The sequence below is a fragment of the Pristiophorus japonicus genome, chromosome 1, assembly GCF_044704955.1.
Source record: "Pristiophorus japonicus isolate sPriJap1 chromosome 1, sPriJap1.hap1, whole genome shotgun sequence".
NCBI classification, from domain to species: Eukaryota; Metazoa; Chordata; class Chondrichthyes; family Pristiophoridae; genus Pristiophorus; species Pristiophorus japonicus.
In genome coordinates this window covers 501547302-501565416 of record NC_091977.1, presented here as the reverse complement: position 1 = coordinate 501565416, position 18115 = coordinate 501547302, and the positions used below count along the sequence as shown (strand labels likewise).

Here is an 18115-nt window from a genome sequence, read left to right as displayed (position 1 = left end):
GTTTATATATGACACAAAAATGTTGTGAATGCACTGATAAATTGTGATCAGGGAATTAAAGAAGGAAAGAAAGAGTTTGGGGCTAAAATTGCCCCCCACCCGAAACGGGGCGCACGCACCCCGTTTGAATGACTTTTACCGCAGCTGTGGTCCAGGTCGCCTCTTGAGCGTAATTCCGTTCTCTGTTGTTTTTTTTTTACTTGGATCCGGAAGTTGCTCTTAATGGGGGCAGAGACTACACGAGAAAGGCGGAGACGCGGCTGTGTCAACACCTGAAGGGTGGAAGTTGGGGGCGGTGTGGAGTGACCTTCACTTAAAGGGGAGAGCCTTCACGATTTTAAAACTTCGGCCCACTGGGCCACCAGGGAAAGTTTCGGCCAGACCAGCAGCCTGGCACCCAAGAGGGGGTGCCAGGCTGCCTGTTGGAGGCCCAGCTGAACCCAGGTAATAATTGTCGGGCCGACATGGCAGTTCACCGACAAAAAAAAACATAGCGGCAGCGGCAGTGCGCCCTCCCCTTTAAGGGAAGCCGCACTACCATTGCAGAAGGTCACAGCCTCCTCACTGGACACCGGGAAAAAACAGGTATTGGCACCGTTGGGCCGGCTGAAGATTTTCCGAGGGGAATTTCGCCGTCGGGGTGGTAGATCGGCGGTGTGCGCAGCGATGACACGCTTACCACGGATCGGCAGCAGCAGAGCGGTAAGGAGGGGATCGGGGCACTGCTGGGAAAACTCAGGAGGGCAATTGAGCTATCAGTGGCCATTCCACAAAGTCGGCAGCTACTCCACTCCGCAGTGTGGCCGCCGATTTGCGGGGGTTACAGGCCTTGAGAGGGGAAATTTTGGCTCCTTTACATTTATATAGCACCTTTCATGTCCTCATGGCATCCCAAAGTGTTTTATGATGATGATGATGATGATGATGATGATAGCCAATTAAGTACTTTTGAAATATTAGGGAAACGCAGCAGCCAATTTATACTCAGTGAGATCCCACTAAGAACAATTACTAATCTGTTTTAGTTATAGTGATTGAGGGATAAATGTTGGCCAGGAAATTGGGAGAACTTCCCTGCTCTTATTAGAATAGTTTTACATCCACCTGTAAGGGAAGTAAAGGGAATTTTAACCCCCCCAAAAATGGCAGGTTTGGGTCAGGTAGGAGGTTAAACTGTTGGAAATCTGAATCCCGACCCCAACCTACTTCCAACCCGACATTTCCAGTTATAATAGAGGTGGGAAGGTGAGCGGGCAAGGGGCGGGTTGGCAGTTTAAATATTATAATGAGTCTGTGTGCCCCAATTTGAAGCACCATTTTAAATTTAACTCTGGGCATCCAGGTTTCCCGATCCTTGGGGAACCCGCCAGATAAAGGAAGGAAAGGACAGCTGGATCCAGGAGGTAAATGCTTTTACACTTACCTGTTGGATCCAGCGTACCTGCCTCTCCAGCCCCCTGCAATTGGACACCCCCCTCGATCCTCAACCCCCCCATCCTCCGGCCTCCAATCTCTCTCCCACTGGCCTACGACCTCACCCCCAAAGCCTCCAATCTCCCCACACCCTCCACCACCCTCCAACCACCCCACATCCAACCCCCCCCCCCCTTATGATGCCTCCGACCCCCCCTCTGGCCTTCTAACCGCTCCACCTTCCCTTCATCACATAATGCTTTTATTGGTAACACTCAGGTGACCTTTCGCAGGGCAATATGGCTTTACCAGGCAGTTCCTGCAGTTCACTAAATATATTCAAAAAGGAGTTAGATGAGGTCCTTACTACTAGGGGGATCAAGGGGTATGGCGAGAAAGCAGGAATGGGGTACTGAAGTTGAATGTTCAGCCATGAACTCATTGAATGGCGGTGCAGGCTAGAAGGGCCGAATGGCCTACTCCTGCACCTATTTTCTATGTTTCTATGTTTCTATGTTTCAATTCCTGGCACAACCAGGAGCAGTGTGATAGAAAGATGGCACTGCTTTGACACCCTGTCAGCCTTAATGGCATATACCTCTGCTAAAACCATGAGAAAATCTCTTATTGGCAGACAAGGCTCCTGCTAACTTGGTGTCAATACATGCCAGATTATGCCTTCTCTGTTTATACATTTTGTGAGGTATGTCACCTGGCTAAACCCCTTAATTTTATTTCCTGAAAGTGTCAATTCCGTGCTGGGGGGACATTTCCACATCATTGGTTTCCCTCTCGTACCTCACCCAAATAAATAATATCCATATGTGATGACGTCAGCAGCCTATTAAACTGTGGGAAGCATCATATAATTCTGTCTGCACCACGGACAGAACCATGCAGCATACCAACCAGGAGTGGTAACTGTTATGTCTTGAATAAAGAATCAGACCAGATACTGTGAGCTCAAAGTAGTATGCGACCGTAGTCCTTTATTACAGGTCTCCAGAGTGTCTCTCCAGCCTGTGAGGCCTCCTTATGTACAGGTGCTCCCAAGGGATTGTGAGATCCCTTGGGACTCCAGGGGATGAGTCCTCTGGTGGGTAAACATTGTATTTACAGGTTTACATATGTAACAGTAACCCTGGGTGAATTTACCCTCTCTAAGCCAGAGACACTGAGACCCATTGTTCACACTCACCCCATGCCCCTTGGCTGAATTCAACACCCTCTTAAGTCTGTGTATCTCAATATTACATCAGTTACAGCCATCAAACAGTGTAGTAGGCCTTTGAGAGACACAGAATTCAGATAGGACACTTTATCCGACTTTGTTAGAAGTGAGCCTAGGAAAAGCAGCTCGTCAGAGGAACAAAAAATCTCTTTACGCTTCAGGTGTTAACCACCTTTGAAGTTCAAATATTTAATCAGATTGGCATAGAGTTCGCTGCTTGACTCTAACACTGTTTGTGGTGCTCTGAGTAAGATGACATCACCATAGCAAAAATTTTGTTGAAATGTGGCTCAAATTTGTCAGCAAATGTCTGAATGGGTAGCACACTTGTCTCTAAGTCAGAAAGTTGTGGGTTTAAGTCCCACTCCAGGAACTTGAGCAGAAAACAAATCTAGGCTGACACTCCAGTGCAGTACTGCTGGAGGTGCCATCTTTCGGATGAGACCTAGGCGCTGTCTGCCCTCTCAAGTGAACGTAAAAGAATGCATGGTACTATTTCGAAGAAAAGCAGCTGAGTTATCCCCCGTGTCCCTGCCAATATTTATCCCTCAATCAACATAACAAAAAAAAACAGATTATCTGGTCATTATCTGGTGTTTGTGGGAGTTTGCTGTGCGCAAATTGCCTGCCGAATTTCCCACATTACAATAGTGACTACACTTCAAAAGTACTTCATTGGCTGTAAAGGCGCAATATAAATGCTTGTCTTTCTTTCTTTCAAAAGGAAAATAAATAATTTTAGTTGCATAACATTAGATCACTACTTAAAAAACAAAATATTGCAGGACAATGGGGAAAGAGCAGGGGAGTGGGGCTAATTGGTCAATCTTTTGGAGAGCAGGCACAGGCTCGATGGACTGAAAGGACTCCTTCAGTGCTGTACGATTCTATGATTTTAAGATAACTGTGTAATGGTGAAGCCAGATCTGCCAAATTTATGTTACCCTACACAACCTACTTAGTATAGGAGAAAGCCCTCAGTAATGAAAACTGTAACACTGCGTTAGATTGCTCCAGAGTACAAAATCACAGCTAGTTGGAAGATATAAGTTTTCCTTTTGCAGAATTCCAATTTATCCTTTAAAGCCCCAGCAAAAAATTCCATCAAAACATCCATCAAGAAACAAATCATACAAATGCATCCCATAGAATCCTCCAACCATCATTAGAAGCTTGAAATCAGAGGCAGACAGCAAGAATTCCCTCATACAGTTTGATCAACTTGAATTATATTTAGGTTCAGAATTCAGGAAGATGCTTGGCTTATTCACCATCTCCCATGGTCTTCCTCCTTTTACATAATTTTACTTTTAGCTTTCCTCCTACATAAAAACTAATAAGACTCCTTCCTATAGGGTTAATTCAGCAATGCTGGCCAGATCCTCGCTCAATAGGAATGTAGGTTTCTGCTAGGTCCCTGAACATTATAGGATCAATTCTGCGAACTGCACTTCCATTGTGCGAAGCTCTGTGAGAACATGACATCACCGAATGTACCCTTATGAATTCTTCCCCCACTCCCCACCCCCTTACAAAGAGTGACCAGATCTCATGTTGGATGCATAGAAAGGATATCAGACTGGATATTTTGGTAATGGATATTTCACACCTGACCTTGTTTTTCAAGCATCACTTCTGCTGAAGTTACTCCATCTATTGATTCGACTTCATGTGGCTTTGCCATCTATTCTTGCTGCAGCAGCTGTGTGACCTTTGATCTCTGCGTTACTCCTTCTGGCAACATGCTGCAGTGGAAAGTCTGTGACCTTTCTCATTTTGCCCTGCCAGTCACAGACTGCCTAAGATACAGATTCTGACATGAATCACAATCAAAAGGAAGTACATATTTCACAGCAAATTCTCCAGGGTGTTGTTAGCTGTCGCTAATAGTAATAGTAAATGGGAATCCGAGACATCTCCTGCTATGCCAGGAGATTGTTTGCTTTTTAATTATAAACATTAGCTGGTCGGATGCATGTGGAAAGACCTTGTTACAATTCCTTGGGCAGATCTCTGTCACTTATAATCTGAACCTTACATTTTTATATTTTTTTGATTCATTATCGGGATGTAGGCGACATTGGCAATGCTGGCAGTTATTGCCCATCCCTAGTTACCATGCGCTGGTGATACAATGAGTGGCTCACTAGGCCATTTCAGATGGCAGTTAAGAGTCACATATAGCCCAGATCGGGTAAGAATGGTACATTTCTTTCCGTAAAGGATATTAATGAATCAGTTGGGTTTTTAACAATAATTTGGCAGCTTCACGGTCACTTTAACTGATACCAGCTTTTTTTTATTTCCAAAATTCTGTTTACACTGTATTAAAATCTCAATCTTCAATGTTGGAATTTGAATTCACATTAGTTGGATTATTAGTCAAAAATGCCAGATTACTAGTCCAGTAACATAACCTTACACTACCGCATCCTATTTTATATGTGCTGTAAGTATGAGAAGTATGCGACAAGGTTAAATGATTGGAAAATCAAGACCTATAGGCCTATGGTTTCCCAACTAGTGCTCCTTGCAAGTACCGCTCCACTTTAGAAGTGTCTAACTGGGAAATCAGCCCTATTTAATAGAGGTTTTACAGTTTGAATCAAGCTGAGTCTCTGTTTCCATCACTGACACATCTTTGCCTTGCAGGGGTGTTATTCGGCACATATATCTGGGGAACCCACCAATGCTTGGAAAAATATTTTTTTAATTTATTTATCTTCTTATGAATTTGACTTTTTTAGTTTCTTCACCTGGCTTCTGCTTCTGAAGGTTTTGAATGTCCTGGGATAAGTGTTTGTTGTCCCCCCCAGTGTCTCACTCAAGTGGCCCTTATTCATTTGTGAGTGTTAACAGTGAATGTTAGTTGGCTCTTCAATCATGGAGGGGCAAATATTACAACGAAGCTCATCTTCCATCGTTGCCGGGTCAAAAATTCTGGAATTCCTTCCCTAGCACCATTATAGGAGCACCATCACCACAAGGACTACAGTGACTAAAAGAAAAGACCTACAACCACATTGTCATGACACCTCGTGATGGGCAATAAATGCACCATTGCTAGGGTCACCCATATCCCCAAAATAAGTAAATAAATAAATAATTCCTGACTGCAGCCAATGTCCACGCAGGTAATCTCTGCCAGAGTGCACCACAATGGTCAATTAAACCATTACTGAAGTCCCTGAAGTGTCTTCAGCTCTAGAAGAATCTTAAAGGGAAACTAAATTGAACATTGAATATGTCAGTGTCAGTAGTTCTGCGCTACATTGCAATGCATGGTAGCGAAGTAGGAGAGACCATCTTATCTTTCGTGGTAATTCTTGTTAAGAATCACATCACAAACCTTTATCAACCAGCTGAGGGCTCCACTCTACTATTCATAGCCAGCTGTCCATCACTTATGTGAATGAGTTAAGACAGGCCACAATCAGACCAAGAGTGGGGCTGTTCCTCACGTCTCACAAGATTAAGGATATTGTTGGTTTTATCTTTGATGTGGCTTCTCAGGTTGTGGTTAAAATTGTAAAGTAATTGATTCTGATACAGTGGAGCAAATGAAAAATGATTAAACCTTATTGAAATACCAATAAGCAAAGGCTGTACACTACAAGGCAACATTTTAAAACAGAGAAAATGAAGATTGACTCAGCCTGCAATTTATAAGTAAGAATGAAGAATGAAGTACCCTTCAAATTGATAAATGCTTGAAGATATGGTGAAAGAGCGGGGGAGTGGGACTAACTAGATTCCTTTCAAAGAGCAGGAGCAGACTCGATCGGCTGAACGGCCTCCTTCTGTGCTGTACTATTCTTTGATTCTCTGATTCAACACACACCAATCAAGCCTCTCTGAATCCCAGATTTAGAGCTCAATTTTCCCCAAAGCATTTTTTTGGTGTACCGATTTTTTGGAGCCCAAGTACGCCAAAAAAAAAGTGTTGTAAGTTTCCCCGTTGGATCTCTTCATTTTGGCGTGGCCGAACCCGACCTTTAGTTTTGGGGGTGGAGCCTTGATCTGCGCCAAAAGATCGGGCTGCCATGGTAACTAGGGACACAATGCGAGCTGATGCTGCAAAGTGAAGCATACAGCCAACTCCCAACACATTAAAAGAATGGAAAAACACATAGCACCAACTTACCACCAACCCCACCCGAAGGCTGTCCGGTCTCCTCGGTTGCCGGTTCATCTCTTGCTCTCCTAATGGTAGTTGTCTTCTAAGAAGGATTGAATATAAAATGTGCTACTATTGTGGTAGCTGCCACTTCATGATAAGTGTAAATAGTTGTCAGTTTGTTCTGGGATATTTGTTGAAAAGAAAGAAATACAAATTCCTAATGTACTTAGTGGGTAAATGTATAACTCAGAGTTTCCCATGCAGGCCAATTGGTCGCAGGCTCAATCCGTGCTTTATGCTGAACTAGCTGCAATCAGACAGACCAGCTACAATATGTTTTTCATTCATTCGCAGGATGTGAGCGTCGCTGGCAAGGCCAGCATATATTGCCCATCCTTAATTGTCCTTGAGAAGGTGGTGGTGAGCCGCCCTCTTGAACCATTGCTGTCCATATGGTGAGCAGTTTGCTACAACTGAGTGGCTTGCTAGAGGTCAGTTAAGGGTCAACCACATTGCTGTGGGTCTGGAGTCACATGTAAGCCTGGCCAGGTAAAGACGGCCAATTTCCTTCATTAGTGAACCACATGGTCACCATTACTGACACTAGCTTTTTAAAAAAATTCCACATTTACTTAATTAACTGAGTTTAAATTTCCCAGCTGCCATGGTGGGATTTGAACTCCTGTGTCTAGATTATTAAGTCCAGGCCTCTGGATTACTAGTTCAGTAACATAACCACGATGCTACATTACCGCTAATTGGCCCCAATGCCCCTTGACTGGGTGGGGGGAAAACGTGTTCCCACTCCTGATCATTATTTCATCATCCCCTCACCCCATCTACTTTGAAAAGTGTGTTTATGTGGATGCCAGTGTGTGCAACATTGAATTTGGCTGTGGTCCCTGTGATTAAATAGCCTGCTGACAGTCAATCTGTCCTGAGGAAGGGCCACTTGCACGAAGTATTGCAGAGCGGTTATCACTGTGACCAACATGGACCAGAAACTTCAGAAAGGGAGACAAGAAAATTGAAGAAAGATAAACAAACAGGCTGTGTGGCATCCCTTCAGCAATAAAAATGCTAATTCACAAAAAAAGGCAGTTGAGGAACAGAGCTGGAAAAGCTTGGAATTTTGTGGTAATACCTCCCATCCTTCACCCTCTGGAAACTTGAGTTCATTCACAACTGCTGCCCTTATCCTAACTCACACCAAGTCCCGCTCACCCATCACCCCTGCGCTCACTGATCTACATTGGCTCCCGGTCCAGTAACCTCGATTTTAAAATTCTCATCCTTGCTTTCAAATCCCTCCATGGCCTTGCTGCTCCCTATCTCTGTAGTCTCTTCCAGACATGTAACCTTCCAACAACTCTGCGTTCCTCTATCTCTGGCCTCTTGTGCATCCCCCGCTTCCTTCAACCCCACAATTGGTGGTCATGGCACCAAGCTCTGGAATTCTCTCCCCAAATTCTCTACCTCAATCTCCTCTTTTAAGGCACTGCTTAATGCCTACCTATTTGACCAAGTGTTTTTTCACCTGTCCTAATGTCTCCTCCTTTGGCTTGGTGTCAAATTCTGTCTGATTACTCTCCTGTGAAGCACTTTGGGATATCTTACTCAGTTAAAAGTGCTATAAAAACGCATGTTGTTGTTGTAACCTATTCTATCCTTATTCACAGGGTGCAACTGGTAGTCCAGGATTCGATGGTATTTCTGGAGCTAAGGGAGAACAAGTAAGTATTAAAAACATTTAGAAAAGGAAAATTAAAGCCTCTTAGGGCAACAGAATTAATCGTTATGTAATGTTGTGGGAACTCCTCTGGAAGTAGCTAAATGATCCGTATGAAGCTGCGAATAAAGGGCCCAAGTTTCCACATGATTCGCGCCTGATTTTTAGGAGCAACTGGTGGAGAACGGACTATTTTAGAAATCGCAATTCTCCACGTGTTTTTTTCTGCAGTTCCAGTCAGGTAGAACAGTTCTAGTTTAGAACAGAATTTTTTCTTCAAAAGGGGGCGTGTCCGGCCACTGACGCCTGATTTGAAAGTTTCCACAGTGAAAACGTACTCCAAACTATAGTAGAATGGAGCCAGTGAAGATTTTTGTAGAACTGAAAAAACCTGTTCTACACATTAAAAAATCAGGCGCAGGTTACAAATTAGGCGTCCAGAACGAGGTGGGGGGGAGGGGGGGGAGAAGGGAACTCATTAAATTCGACAATAAATCCTTATTTATACTTCTACAAATATTATACAAATAAATCCAATCTGAATAAACATTTATAAGCCAAGAAAAGATTAAATAAACCATCTTCCTACCTGTGTGAAAGTGCTTCAGCCAGGGAGAATTCTGCAGCCGTTCGTGCCGCTGAGCGGGAGGGGGAGAGAGGGGGAGGGAGGGAGAGGAAGGGAGAGAGAGAGAGAGAGAGAGAGAGAGGGGGGGGGAGGGAGGGAGAGAGGGCGGGGGAGGGAGGGAGGGAGAGAGGGGGAGGGAGGGAGAGGAAGGGAGAGAGAGAGAGAGAGAGAGAGAGGGGGGGGGGAGGGAGGGAGAGAGGGCGGGGGAGGGAGGGAGAGAGAGAGGGGGGGAGGGAGGGGGAGAGAGAGAGGGAAGGAGAGGGAGAGAGGGAGGGAGAGAGAGAGAGAGAGAGAGGAAGGGAGAGAGAGAGAGAGAGAGAGAGGGGGGGAGGGAGGGAGAGGGGGGGAGGGAGGGAGAGAGAGAGGGGGGGAGGGAGGGGGAGAGAGAGAGAGGGAGGGAGAGGGAGAGAGGGAGGGAGAGGGAGAGAGAGAGGGGGACGGAGGGAGAGAGAGAGAGAGAGAGAGAGAGAGAGGGGGAGGGAGAGAGAGAGAGAGAGAGGGGAGAGAGAGAGAGAGAGAGAGAGAGGGGAGGGAGAGAGAGAGAGAGAGAGAGGGGAGGGAGGAAGAGAGAGAGAGGGGAGGGAGGGAGAGAGAGAGAGAGAGAGGGAGGGGTGGGGAAGGGAGAGGTCAGGTCGGATCGGATCCAGTCCGGGAGTCAGGTCCAGTGGTGGGGGGGGGGGGGGGTGGGTCAGGTCTGGTCGGCGGGGGGCGGGGAAGCGGGTGTCTGGTCGGCAGGGGGGGGGGAGCGGGTGTCGGGTCTCGGGGCGGGGGGGTGGGGAGCGGGTGTCGGGTCGGGTCTGGTCGGCGGGGGGAGGGGGAGCGGGTGTCGGGTCTCGGTGCGGGGGGGTGGAGAGTGGGTGTCGGGTCGGGTCTGGTCGGCGGGGGGAGGGGGAGCGGGTGTCGGGTCTCGGTGCGGGGGGGTGGAGAGTGGGTGTCGGGTCGGGTCTGGTCGGCGGGGGGAGGGGGAGCGGGTGTCTGGTCGGCAGGGGGGGGAGCGGGTGTCGGATCGGGGCGGGGGTTGGGGGAGCGGGTGTCGGGTCGAGTCTGGTCGGCGGGGGGGGGAGAGCGGGTGTTGGGTCTTGTCGGGGGCGGGGAGCAGGAGCTGCCCGTGGGAGGAGCCTTATTCACGCAGCCCCAGTGAGGCCATTCAGCCAGGTCTAGGGGCTGCGTGCTTCGGGCCCCTCCCACACAGTTCGGCGCCTGGAGCTACTGCACTTGTGTGCCGACTGTAGCGCGCATGTGCAGAGGTCCCGGCACTGTTTTCAGCGCCGGGACCTCGCTCCGCCTCCCCCACAGCTTGTGCTGGCTGCGCCGAGGGCCAGAGGACCTGTAAGTATGTGGAGAATACCGAGGATTTTTTTAGGCGCTGTTATAGGCGCGAAAAACGGGTGCCCAGCTCGGAGGGGCGCCCGTTTTTTTTCTTGTGGAAACTTGGGCCCAAAGGGAGGAAATTATTTCAGTTTAGTAGTAGGATGAAACAAAATGTAAAAGCAATATATTGTAGGGCCGATTTTCCTAGTATGTGCTGTCAGCAGGGAGCCTCGTAACCCTATCACGCATATCAGTAAACCATTGGCATACTGCTCACGATATGCCAAGATGAGCAGCCTGCAAGTGAAGCTCTCTGCCAGTCGGGTGTATTTGGAAAAGTCAACACTTGCATGTTAATCTTTATCAGAATCATCATTGCCAATACAAACAATTTGAAACCTACATTATTAGAGTTTTAGATTTCAGAGCAGAGTTACAGAAGTTTAGAGATTTTCTGACAATGGACGTTATAATTTCCAAAAGTGCCACTTTTACGTTCAGGAATTTTGTTTCTATCCTGTAATGCCTACTGGTTAACTGCTGATGCCCCATAAACCTCCACAGATCAGGACTGACACGGGGTGAGGGGAGAAGGCCACTTTAGGAATTATTCAGTATCCTGCCCTTCCCTGGTGAAATTTCAATAATGCACATTTATTGTTAAAATCAGCATTTAAGCTATTTGAGTGCCCACACAGTGTGGGCACTCAAATAGCTTAAATACTGATTTATATATATCAGAACAACACATTTTCATAGTCCTTATATGTTGTCTCCCTACATGCCAACACTAACACACAACAAAGCACAAGTTAAGATAGTCACCCAGACATTGCAGTAAGCGTGACATCCTATACTTTTTGACATGAACAAAAAAAATTAGCATAATGACAGAGCTTCCCAATAGATTAGTGGGCAAACGTATTGGCGCTGCAAATCCGTGGCTGTGATGGTGGACTCCTGCTGAAACTATGGTTTGAGTCCGTGGAATGCGCTGTGTATAACGGGCGAACAATCTGTACCACCGCCCGAGATGAATTTCTAGGCCAATATATAGCTTCTCAAATAAATAAAATGGCCAGTAGAGCAATTCAACAGTTACACCAGGACTTGACCTCTTGCCCAAGTTTCTTCATGACCTAAAAAGGAGAGAGATATGACTGAAGTAGAGATGCTGAACATTGGAGCTCTCAACCCATGAATTTTCAGGGCCATTGTTAAATGTAGTGATTTGCCACACAGGTCCATGGTTCAATCCCAGATCTGTGCTAAATTAGTTGATTTGGGACAAGGCAAGGGTCGGAGAGCTCCAATTAACCTGAGCAGCCAGTCTACCACAGGGTAAAAATCAACAAGAATCAAAACCCAGTTCCTGATTTTTACCTGGGCATACCTGCTGGAAAATATTTGTGTGGATGTCAGATGAGGAAAAAATTGGTCTCAGCTCTGCTGCTCTCCCTTAGTTGAGCAACCTGACAAAACTCATCAAGCTAGAAATTCGTCTCAGGTGGTGGTGCAAGACACACGGTATTGGATCGGCCGCCTGTTATACGCAGCGTCTGATATTCAGTTTTATTGACTGCAAATAACAGGCGGTTGGTCCAATACCACCCGTTTTGCTTCACCCCCAAGAGGAATTTGTAGGTCAATATCTAGCCTCAAACATTGATAAAATGGCCACTAGGACAAATCATGTGTGAAACATGCCTCCTGTATTAGTAAGTCCCTTAGGAGAGAAGGGAATAAAATTGGATGGGGAAAACATAGTGTTATTTGTTTCAAAATTGGATGTTTCCCCAACTGGATGTGTCTGTGGATTTGTCACAATGTTGCTTCATTCCCATCCTGGGAACGGAGGAACGGATCTCAGGCTCAGGCAGATCAATTTTCAGAGCAATAATTTGTTTCCGTTGCGTTGTTTCACAGGGAGAAGCTGGACCTCCAGGGAAAGTGGTAAGTGTTAATTCAGCAAACCACATTGCGACAGGAGATGGAGTGGCCTGTTAAAGAAATCAAGGAGTGGGATGACCTTGCAGTCTTTGTCCGCAACGGAAACATCAAGTTTTCTGACATTCCGTGCTTCCCACTCTTTCCACCAGGCTGCTCATTTGCGATCAGAGGTAATTTGGGTTGTCTGACTTGGCCATATCCAGAACCAGATAGATACAGGCAAGGGATTGTGGGGTAAATTTATGAATTTGTGCAGTTGGCACAAAGCTTCACTTCCCAGGAGTGAGCATCAGGAATGTAAGTGCCAGCTGCATATTTTCCATCCATTTGAATTGATAACATTTCTCCTCCTATGCTGCTTTTTCAGTTGATACATATTCAATGAATACTAATGTTGTCTCTGTAAAAGTAACCAGAACATTTCTTTTTCTACTGTTTCAAAACTGAAGTGAAAAGTTAATTAAAGGTTCACATTTAAATATCTCCAAATCATTAGAACTAATACTGGACAGTGTCTTCTTCTTTCATATGGTAGTAGCAAAGCAAATCAAATGTCAATATCTAAGCCTAATATCTAGACCAAAGCTTCCGGTGTAACAGCATGGATATCTTGTAGGCTGCCTGTGACTTTTCTCTGAGGGCAGTGCTCAATGATGTGCTCCAGGATCTGATATGAGCTCCACAGTCGCGTGATGGGGATGCTTTAATCGTCCATCTATGGAGAAGGTGCCAGCATCTACCAACCGGTTCTGAGGTGCTTGATGGTTTGCGAGGAAGGTCTGATCCCTCAGGTTGTACTGTGGGGTCCTCTATAAAGAATCCATTCCATTTGTCACAACTCTTCCAAGCATTTCGCCATTGGTCATCACGGCTGAGGGGAGATTGCTGAAAGGCTGTCCAAAATGGTCTTCTAGAATTGAGACGAGTTTGTGGTAGGTTGTTCAAGTCGGCCTGGATCGGCATGTCTTTGCTGTTGTAGAGGTTGTGTTCTCTATAGACAACAACAACAACAACTTGTGTTTCTATAGTGCCTTTAACGTCATGAAATGTCCCAAGGCGTATTATGAGATTAAAAATTTGATACCGAGCCGCATAAGGAGAAATTATGGCAGGTGACCAAACGCTTGGTCGAAGACATAGGTTTTATTGAGCGTCTTGAAGGAGGAAAGAGAGGTAGAGAGGCAGAGAAGTTTAGTCAGGGAATTCCAGAGCTTAGTGCCTAGGCAACAGAAGGCAGGCCACCAATGGTTGAGCGATTATAATCAGGGATGCTCAAGAGGGCAGAATTAGAGGAGCGCAGACTTCTCGGGGGGTTGTGGGGCTGGAGGAGATTACAGAGATCGGGAGGGGTGAGGCTATAGAGGGATTTGAAAATAAGGGTGAGAATTTTGAAATCGAGGCATTGTTTAACCGGGAGCCAATGTAGTTCAGCGAGCACAGAGGTGATGGTTGAGTGGGACTTGGTGCGAGTTTTGGATCACCTTTATACAGAGTAGAATATGGGAGGCCAGCCAGGAGTGCATTGGAATGGTCAAGTCTAGAGATAACAAAGGCATGGATGAGGGCTTCAGCAGCGGATGAGCTGAGGCAAGGGCGGACATGGGCAATGCTACGGAGGTGGAAATAGGTGGTCTTAGTTATGCTGTGGATATGTGGTCGAAAGCTCATTTCGGGGTCAAATATGACACCAAGGTTGCGAACAATGTGGTTCAGACAGAAGTTGGGGAGAGGGATGGAGTTAGTGGCTAGGGAACGGAATTTGTGGCAGGGACCAAAAACAATGGCTTTGGTCTTTCCAATATTCAATTGGAGAAAATTTTGCTCATCCAGGACTGGATGTCGGACAAGCAGTCTGACAATTGTTGGACCGTGGAGGGGTCAAGAGAATTGGTAATGAGGAAGAACTGAGTGTCATCAGCGTACTTGTGGAAACTGATTTGTTTTCGGATGATGTGGCCAAGGGGCAAGGTGTAGTTGAGAAATAGGAGGGGGCCAAGTTAGATCCTTGGGGGACACCAGAGATAACGATGCGGGGGCGGGAAAAGAAGCTGTTGCTGGTGGTTCTCTGGCTGCTATCAGATAGATAAGAATGGAACCAGGTGAGTGCAGTCTTACCCAGCTGGATGATGGCGGAGAGGCATTGGAGAACGGTAGAGTGGTCAACCATGTCAAAGGCTGCAAACAAGTCAAGAAGGACGAGAAGGGATAATTTGCCTTTGTCACAGTCACAAAGGATGTCATTTGTGACTTTGATGAGAGCTGTTTCGGCAGGTACGGAAACCGAATTGGAGGGATTCAAACATGGAACTGCATATTCGCGGTGTAGGTGTGGTGGTGTAATGTATGCAAGCATGGGCAGCCAAGGTGTTGGTGTCGATAAAAGTGTACTGATTATAATTCTCAAAGTAGTATGCAGCTGGACATCAACGGATTTGATGTGGATTTGATAGCTATGCTGCAGATCTGTACTCCACTGTAGAGTACACCAGAGCATGTGCTGCCGTACGGAGGGTTTGAACGTCTGCTCCCCATGTAGAATCCAGTGAGTTTCTCTTTAGTTTTTTCGCAAGGTTCTGGAGATGATGTCTATATGACAGGGTGTGACCAAACGTGTCTCCTAAATAGGAGTTTTTTTTGGCATGGTCTACCTCTGTGCAGCAAAAGGAGACTTTCAAAGCTTGGTTTGCTTCATGGGTGTTGAGGTGGAATGTCGAGGTGACAGTCTTTTGCGAGTTTGGCCGAAGTCACATTGGCAGAAGTAGGCCTCCATCCTCTGTAAGTTACTGGTCAGGGTCTCCTGGGTGATTGACAGATTAGTGTCTTGCGTGGCCAAGGCAATGTCATCAGCATATACAAACTTGCAGGAACTGGACAGCTGGCACTGGGATTGGGTTTCTAAAGATATTACAGGACCCCAATTAGCATGCTCTAATGAGGTACCTGCCTATTTCTGGCAAGAGCACTGGCCTGCTAAATTGAGGTCAGCTTGGAAGGGTCTCGGGTGGTAAGTTGGCGGTAATAGTTTTTAATTTTGTTATGACTAATGTCTTGTTCGCGTTGAGAAACAGGGCGACAGAGAGATCAAAAATTGGGGCCTTTAAGTGTGAGGGAAGGGTTCCAGATTTTCCACAGATGTTCGAATACAGCCTCTAATCAGGCACTCTCAGTGCCACTGCAATACCAGGAAAAAATATTTGTGGTAGTTAACAGCTGAGACTAAAGAAAGAAGATTTCAATAATATTTATTATCTTTGAGTCCATACAAATTTCAGTGACTTGCCTTGCTGATATTTGAGAATAGAATGGCCATTTGTATTGCACATTTTGGAAATGTTTTCAATGTTGTAGTTTTTGATAAATATTTTCACCGTTTGTTATTCTGAGAGAATTTCCATTGGTATGAGTAAAATAAAATTAATTTCTATCCTTTAAGGACTTTTTTCGAATGTATTCCGAACAAATATTTATTCCCTATGTTATCATATGCAGGGCAGTGTTATTTTGCATTAATCTATTGCATTTATTAAAAGATGATTATCTGTTCCTGTGCACTAACTGCTGTGGTTTGGGCACGAGTTGGACAGCAAATCTGGAGCAAAAGCCAAGTGCATGAAATGCACCTGTATTTTCCACTCGTGTAGCGCTAGGCAACAGGGGGCTCATGCACAAGGCCCAGTTCAGCTTCTAATTTGATGCAAATTGAGAAATGTTGTCCCCTACACTCTTCAATATCTTTAGAAATTAGAACTGCCCCTCCCTGGTGTTTTAATCATGTATAGTTGCTATTATTTTGGTCATTATTAACAATAAAAGGAGCCAAATGCAAACCACAGTTCGATTCAGTTTGGTAAAGTCGTGCTAGGCAATTTTGGATAGATCTGTGCCTTACACTCCGACCTTTGGTTCTCGTTTTTCAGTTTGACGTTGATTACTGACAAATCCATCTTTTCTTTCAGGTGGAGTTTGGCGGTTTAAAAGGAGAATCGGTAGGTTAATGCCCGTACACTATCATCATAAAGCTGCTGAAAGGAAATATATCTTAGACTTTGTATTTGAATATTATTCAAGATGGCTGTGCATTACTGGCTAATAACTCTTATGAAACACACCTACAAGGGCGGAATGAGCATGCGTACGCTGTCCATCATATTGAACCCTTAGGAGCCGTTTTTATACCTACAATGAACAACTTCAGATAATCTATCAGCACATTAAGAGCATATTAACATTTGAAATTAGAAAAGGTTATTAATTCCATCAAGCTCACTTTCAGTAATGGATTCCTCTCCTCTGGATCGCTGCATTTTGTTCCTAATCAATCAAATCAATCTAACTAATCAACTAATATTGCTATCGCTCTAAAGATTTAAGGTTCCTTTTTAAATGAATGAATTTGCTTAAAATTACTACTTTTTCCAGTTTCTTCTACACGTTTGGTCAAACATTCCTGTTCATACAAGTCACGGATGTGGTAACTGATGGCAACTAAAATAAGAGCATATAAATCACCACAATCTAATAGTCTGCTGACACTGACTGTCAAGGCTCACAAATGAGTAATGGCCACTTGGACAAGGCATCTTACTGCCCAAGCCATCATAGCCTATAAGCAGTGAAATCCATGAAAAAGGAAGGTGTAAGAATACTGGGATCAATAGCCTGACAAGAATATTCATCAAGGGCGGCAGCAGATGTATCCTTAACACCTTCTTCACCTTAGCTACTTTTCAAGGATCCATCTGTGGTTATTCACTCGGTCTATTTCTAACAGTTAATGCCATTTTATTTGCATAAAACTGGCCCCTAAGGGTTGAATATGACGGACAGCGTACGCATGTTCATTCCACGCTGGTAGTGTGCCACCCACCATATTGGATCGGACTGCTCAGTAGGAGTCCATAGCACATGCTGGAAGTATAAAAAAGTTTTCCCCTGATTCGCCATGTGATAAGCTCCCACAGTAAATCTTGGCGTTAACAATCAGTAAGTACCCTGTAGAAGCACTATTTAAAGGAGTTATCCACTCCATGTAGGCTAGTAACTGGTTTGTCTTCTTGGGCAACTTGCTCATTTTTGACCTTTATTTGGCTATTTTCTCTGTTTCACAAGTTCTAGCTTCTGCTAACAAAATTTTACTGTTCCTGCATTGTTTTGTCTGTTTTGAAAACAGTTTTACAATACAATTTACAGGACAGAAACAGGCTATTCAGTCCAGCAGGTCGACGCCAGTGTTTATGCTCCACACAAGCCTCCTCCCACCTTGCTTCATCTCACCCTATCATCATATCCTTCTATTCCATTCTCCCTCGTGTAGCTTCCCTTTAAGTGCATCGATGAGATCCAGTCTGGTAAGTCGGCCTTTGGGGCTGAAGCAGGAGGGGGAGCAGCCAAGAAGATATGAGAGAGCAGGATGAGCTTGGAGAAGAGGGAGTAGGAGGGCACTACACCAGAGGCCAAACCCACAGTGGTTATTCATGGAGCACTTCTCATACCTCAACTTCACTGAGGAGCAATGTGTGAGATGTCTTCACTTCACTAAGCAGGCTATCGCTGAGCTATGTCACCTGCTATTGCCATAACTAGAGCCTGAAACCGGGGCATGGACAGCCTGTGGCTGTTAAGGTCACCGTGGCCCTTATCTTTTATGCAAGGGGCTTCTATCGGGCTGCAGCAGCAACATATCCCAGTTTGCTGTGTATCAGTGAGGGCACCAAGGCTCTCTATGCCAGACGTCAC

General features: G+C 45.4%; 1 protein-coding gene across 1 annotated transcript in view; it reads left to right on the top strand.

The window, feature by feature from the left end:
- Positions 1–18115, top strand: part of col22a1 (collagen, type XXII, alpha 1) — a 463862-nt gene that overhangs the window by 288683 nt on the left and 157064 nt on the right. The window contains exons 17-19 of the mRNA XM_070888428.1: positions 8444–8497; positions 12356–12382; positions 16336–16365. Of these exons, the coding sequence (XP_070744529.1) occupies positions 8444–8497; positions 12356–12382; positions 16336–16365 (111 nt within the window). The remainder of the gene's footprint in view (positions 1–8443; positions 8498–12355; positions 12383–16335; positions 16366–18115) is intronic.